General features: G+C 63.2%; 1 protein-coding gene across 1 annotated transcript; it reads left to right on the forward strand.

Annotated features, from left to right (window-relative positions):
- The first annotated feature begins 1,592 nt into the window (after positions 1 to 1,592).
- Positions 1,593 to 5,519, forward strand: NTN1 (netrin 1). Its single transcript, XM_048487398.1, has 3 exons — positions 1,593 to 1,886; positions 3,384 to 4,470; positions 5,395 to 5,519. Exons 2-3 carry the CDS (start codon positions 3,432 to 3,434, stop codon positions 5,517 to 5,519), a joined length of 1,164 nt encoding a protein of 387 aa, XP_048343355.1. The 5' UTR covers positions 1,593 to 1,886; positions 3,384 to 3,431.
- Positions 5,520 to 5,734: the final 215 nt, after the last annotated feature.

Raw genomic sequence — 5,734 nt, forward strand, 5'->3', positions numbered from 1 at the left:
GCGTCTAATCTGGCAATGCAATGCAACCTGCGGGCGCGCGCGCGCGCGCACACACACACACACACGAGCGAGCGCGAGAAAGGAGAATGTAACGTCGCTTCACCCAGACTCTGCTTTCTCTGGAGAAGTGGGATCTAGCCGGGTATTCATGGCTGGCTGGTTTTGGATGCCTGAGCGCAGAGTCTCACGTTTAAAAAAGATCCCAAGCAAGGCGCTGACGGTGTGAAGTCAGCCCCTCCAGACAAGTCCCTGCGCCAGGGCACAGCACAGCCGGATTTCCTATGAACAACAAAATAGTTGATGCACCACTCCTACCGGAGAGGCTGTTTTCAGAACCCGCGGTCACCTGTGGTCACGAGCTGAAAGAAGAGACAGGGCAGGGAAAGAGAAGGGTGTCTGTCCGAAACCGAGACTAGGCAGGTCACGCTTTTAATTCGCTGAACCACCCGAGTGTCCGGGGACTAGAACACCTTGCACGAATTTACACGGTGAAAGTGGGAGAGATAAGCAAATAAATGTCTTCCTTTATTTTAAATACCTTTTGGATGGAGGCGAGGGGGGCAGCCGACTGGTGGCTTGGCTGAGTGGGTCTGTGTGCGTCTGTGTGGCCAAGTCCGTACGTTAGGGGGCCTGGGGGAGCTGGTCACCTCTGGGCCCAGCCAACCACACCAGAGAGCCCCCGGGAGGCTATGATGAGTGTGACTGTGTGGACTTGTAGGCTATGAACCCGAGAGCTTTAGCAAGCTGTTTCGAGGGAGGGTTGGGGGTAAATGGAATGACGCTGGAATGTTTCTGGAGCTGCAGAGACCTGCGAGACCTTCCGACTTGGTGACACTGGAGCGCATCTGATTTACCAGAAAAAGAGAAGATTGTCCCCCAGTCTCGGGGCGCTTTCACACACGCTGAATAATGCCCTTTCAATTCCTTTCAATTGACTTTGCAGCTGAATTTCAAGCAAAATCCACTTGCAAATGCTCGTTGCGTTGAAAACGCATCATTCAGAATGTATGAAAGCGCCGCTCTCTTTCTCAAACGAGCCTTGGAGCCCCCAGGAACTGAGTCAGCAAGCACTGCCCACAAGTTTTCTCAGTTCCTCGAGACAGGGCAAAAACTTCCCAAGTTGGGACATCTCCCCGGCCCCCCCCTTCTCCTTCTGACCCGCTGTGCCACCCCGTGCGGGGGCTGCTGCGCTCTCCTCTCAGCACAGCTGGCGTCATCATCATCTTCCCTTCGAGAGCAGATGCAGAAAAGCGTTCAGCACTGGGCACCTCTGTCTCGCTCCCCTCGGACGGGTTGGCCCAACGGCCGCGCTTGGCTGTCCCTTTCTCTTTCTGGAAGAAAAGGAGGCCACGGCAGCCTTCGCTCTCGGGCGGCCCCACCGCTCTCCCCCTGCCCAGACGGCTGACCCTCCTTGCCCGGGTTCCGCCCCCTCCGCGGGGAGCTGAAGACCCCGAGAAGGTCCGGATCCTGCCCAAGCTTGGTGCCCCTCCGCCCCCTCCTGCTGGTTCCCGTCGTGGCTCCTCCTCCCCCTCCCCCCCCCCCTCTGCCGCCGCGCGGAGTGGGTGCCAGCGTTTCGTAGCCCGGCGGCGGCCAGCCCTTCGCCTCTCCCCGCCCCCGCCGCGGGTCCTGCTTTCCCGCTAGTGGATGTCGTCGTCGTGTCTTCCCCCGCTCGAGCCCACGGGGTGTCACTCCTCCGGGATGACCTCAGCCCCGGACCGAGCCCGGCGCCTCACTCGCTTCGGGCGTCCACCGAGCCTGGCAGCTCGCCGGGGCCGGACTATGGCCACCGACCGGGACCCCTGAGCCGCTCCCGCCGCCTGCAGCTGTTCGCGGCGCGCCGGATAAACTTAGCCGATTCATCCGCGGCCGCAGGCCAGCCAAGCCAGGTAGCGGCCGCCCGCCGCGGCTCGGGAAGGACGGACGGGGCGGGGGACTATTCCTTCCCAGCCCCTGCAACCCGAGGCAGAGACGCGGGCGGTGGGGGGTACTGCAGGACTTGCCGGAGACCGGCTGCTCTTGGCGCAGGGGAGGGAGTGCGGGAGAGCCGGGAAGGAAGGCGGGCGGGCGGGCGGACGGCTGCCAGGGGGGCTGGAAGGACGCTGCCGGCCGCCTGGGGGGAGGAGTTCGGGCGCCTCCACCTGAGAGCCTCCGCGGCCGCGCGCTCGGCGCCTGGAGTCTTCCCAGCGGACTCCGGCGCCGGTGAGGGCGGCGGCGGGGGGGGGGGGCAGCGGGACCTGTTCTGCCCGGAGCAGAGTTCGGCGCATCTCCCAACCTAGTTCGTTCTGAAGCGTCCGGGGTTCCCTCTCCGGCCATTCCTTTCTCGGTCTCTCTTTCGGGCGCTAACAAAGATGCAGGCGATGTGATCCCCGAGTTAGTTGCCGGGAGGAGTTTGCCGACTTTAAGCGGCACTCGGGGCCCCGCGGAGAGGGCTGAGAGAGGCCCCTGGGCAGCAGCCCCCCTTTCCCTCTGATTTCCACCACATGTGACCAGAAGCCGCCGCTCCGGGGGGTTTACTGGCTGTCTCCTTCCCGGATCGGCCACTCTTTTCCGGCCGTGGAGAGAGACGCGCGGGATTTCGGCTGCGGTCAGCCCCGGGGAAATCAGCGCCTCTCCCTCAGCTCACACATTTCCCTGGCATTGACCTGCAATGCAGCTGACGCAGGAGAGTGGAGCGGGCTTCTCTTTGCAGCCCACCTGCTTCAAGCACGGCCGCCACTGGTGCGTGGGGAGCCCGGGACTGCCTGTCTCCCCGCGCGCTCTCGGCCGCCTTCTCTCCCGGCAGGCTGCAACCTGGCAGTCCTCCTCCGTGGAACAGGCCATTGAACTCTGCGGGCCCCACTGGCTCGCCAGCCCTTTGGCCCGGGTCCGACTGGCCAGAGCGCCAGCCCGCCCAACTCCACCTAACTCCTGGGGAAATTGACACGGGGACTCCCAGCCGCCGGTGAGGCACGCCACGTGACCAGTCCGGGGCCCCTTGGGGCAACGCTTTCCTCTCGGCCAGCCCTGGGTAAGAGGGCAGAGGGGGCCCCCGCCGAGAGTCCCTCCCTCCCTCTTGGCCGGTCCCAGTGCCCCAAAATTGGGCGGTCAGATCCGGGGATTGAGACCCTCCCCACTACTCCTCGAGGCTGGCTGCCTCTTGGGGCACACAGGGGCGGGCGCTCTATGCCTCCCCCCCACACAAAGAATCCTTTCCCGCGCGCGCGCGCGCAGCGCCATTCCCTCCCCCCACCGCAGCCCAATCCGCGCCTCTGCCCCCTCGGGCGGCTCGAGAGCCAGGAAGAGTCCCCCCCCCCCGTCCGCCCCCGTCACCCCCCTTCCTCGGAGTGGCCCGCGGGCGCAGCTGACGCGCGCTTTCTCTCTGTGTGTGTCTGTCTCGCCCACAGGTGGCTTTTCGCGCCCTGGCGGCGGCGGCGTTGCCCTCGGCAGGCGGGATGCGGCCGTGGGCCTGGGAGGCGCTGGTGGTGGCGCTGGCGGCGGCGGCCTGCCTCACGGAGGGCGTGCGCGGCGGCGGCGGCGGCGGCGGCCACGGCCTGAGCATGTTCGCGGTGCAGACGGCTCCGCAGCCGGACCCCTGCTACGACGAGACCGGGCAGGCGCGCCGCTGCATCCCGGACTTCGTGAACGCCGCCTTCGGCAAGGAGGTGAAGGTGTCGAGCACGTGCGGGCGGCCCCCCGCGCGCTACTGCGTGCTGGCCGAGAAGGGCGAGGAGCGGAGCCGCGCGTGCCACCTGTGCGACGCGGGGGACCCCAAGCGCGCGCGCCCGGCCGCCTACCTGACCGACCTGAACAACCCGCACAACCTGACGTGCTGGCAGTCGGAGAGCTTCGTGCAGCACCCGCACAACGTGACGCTGGCGCTGGCGCTGGGCAAGAAGTTCGAGGTGACCTACGTGAGCCTGCAGTTCTGCTCGCCGCGCCCGGAGTCCATGGCCATCTACAAGTCCATGGACGGCGGCAAGGCCTGGACGCCCTTCCAGTTCTACTCCACGCAGTGCCGCAAGATGTACAACCGGCCCAGCCGCGCGCCCATCACCAAGCAGAACGAGCAGGAGGCCGTCTGCACCGACTCGCACACCGACATGCGGCCCCTGGCCGGCGGCCTCATCGCCTTCAGCACGCTGGACGGCCGGCCCTCGGCCCACGACTTCGACAACTCGCCCGTGCTGCAGGACTGGGTCACGGCCACCGACATCAGGGTGGTCTTCAGCCGCCTGCACACCTTCGGCGACGAGAACGAGGACGACTCCGAGCTGGCCCGCGACTCCTACTACTACGCCGTCTCCGACCTGCAGGTGGGCGGGCGCTGCAAGTGCAACGGCCACGCCGCCCGCTGCGTCCGCGACCGCGACGACAACCTGGTTTGCGACTGCAAGCACCACACCGCCGGCCCCGAGTGCGACCGCTGCAAGCCCTTCCACTACGACCGGCCCTGGCAGAGGGCCACAGCCCGCGAGGCCAACGAGTGCGTCGGTGAGTGCCAGCGCAGCGCCCCGCCGCCGGGGCAGGGGCAGGGGCAGGGATGGGGGGGGGGGGGAGAGAAAAGATGTCGTCCTGATTTCCTGTGACTTTCCGAGATCTGCCTTCTACAGTCCCTGTCCGGTCCCTGTTCTAGCATCTCATTCTGCAGCACAGGAAGCCTCAGGTTGCTCCAGGGAATGAGGTGGGTTAAGAGGAGAGAAATGCCGTTCCACTGCAGGTGCTTTCGAAGGGAAATGAACGGGGCTGTCCCCAATGCGCTTCTTGCTCACTAAATGAAGTCCTTATACACACACACACACACACACACACACACACACACACCTGCCAGGCCAGTCCACCATCTCACCCTAGGCGGGCACTGTTTCATATCACCCCAAGCCCAGCACTTTCCTGTGGAGTCAGTTCTGTCTGTCCTATGTGGGGTGCCTTCTGCAAGAAACCCATCTCCAACTGCAGGTAGATGGGACAAACTTCTATTCCTGCAAGGTACTTTGCACATGCTCAGAAGTTGCCTTTCTTTTCATGTTCAGTTGAACCTTCCCCTTGACCGGATTCTGAACCTGAGGGCTAACCCCCCTTCCCCTCCCTGCCCAAGTTCGCTGTCTCCAGTTAATGTAAGTCCTTCCCTAAATGCCCTGCGACCTGCACTTAAAAATCACTCAGAAGTGTTGGGGGGAAATGAAACACTCCAGCAGTTAGTTGTTTTCAAAATTAAAATTTATGGAGCACTTCAGACAGGTGGGCGCTCCCTGGGCCAATGCAGCGGGGAAGAAACCCGCTTTGGACGCGTTCCCAAGTACAGCTTCAGCCTGGCAATCTGTTTAGTTTATTCGAACATTGCATCCTGCTTTCCTGAGTTTTAAAAACAATCCCTGAGGGTTATTCAGCTGAATGAGCCTCGTTTGACCCACCTAGTTAAACTCAGTCGGGAACTGTCTGTGTTGACCCACTTCTCCGAGGGTCTGCTCTGTGTCTGTTCGCTGGTGCTGGTGCCGGTGCCGCCAGGCTTCCAACCTGAGACCTCCTGGCTGACACCATGAAGAGGTCTCGTCATTGCTCCTGTACATAAAAAGTTGATTTCCATGTAGATCTTCTTAGGCTTCGCTTTCCTGACACAACAGTTGCCTTCCCGTGGGTCACCCATCCACAGACAGCCAAAGAACTGGTGCCTTGACGCTTAATGCTGACTGGAGGGTGACCCCCGACTAGCCAAAGTCTGTCCTTGTGCTTTACACACTCGGTGCGCTTTTTGGAA

This window comes from Sphaerodactylus townsendi, linkage group LG03 (genome assembly GCF_021028975.2).
Source record: "Sphaerodactylus townsendi isolate TG3544 linkage group LG03, MPM_Stown_v2.3, whole genome shotgun sequence".
Lineage (NCBI taxonomy): Eukaryota > Metazoa > Chordata > Lepidosauria > Squamata > Sphaerodactylidae > Sphaerodactylus > Sphaerodactylus townsendi.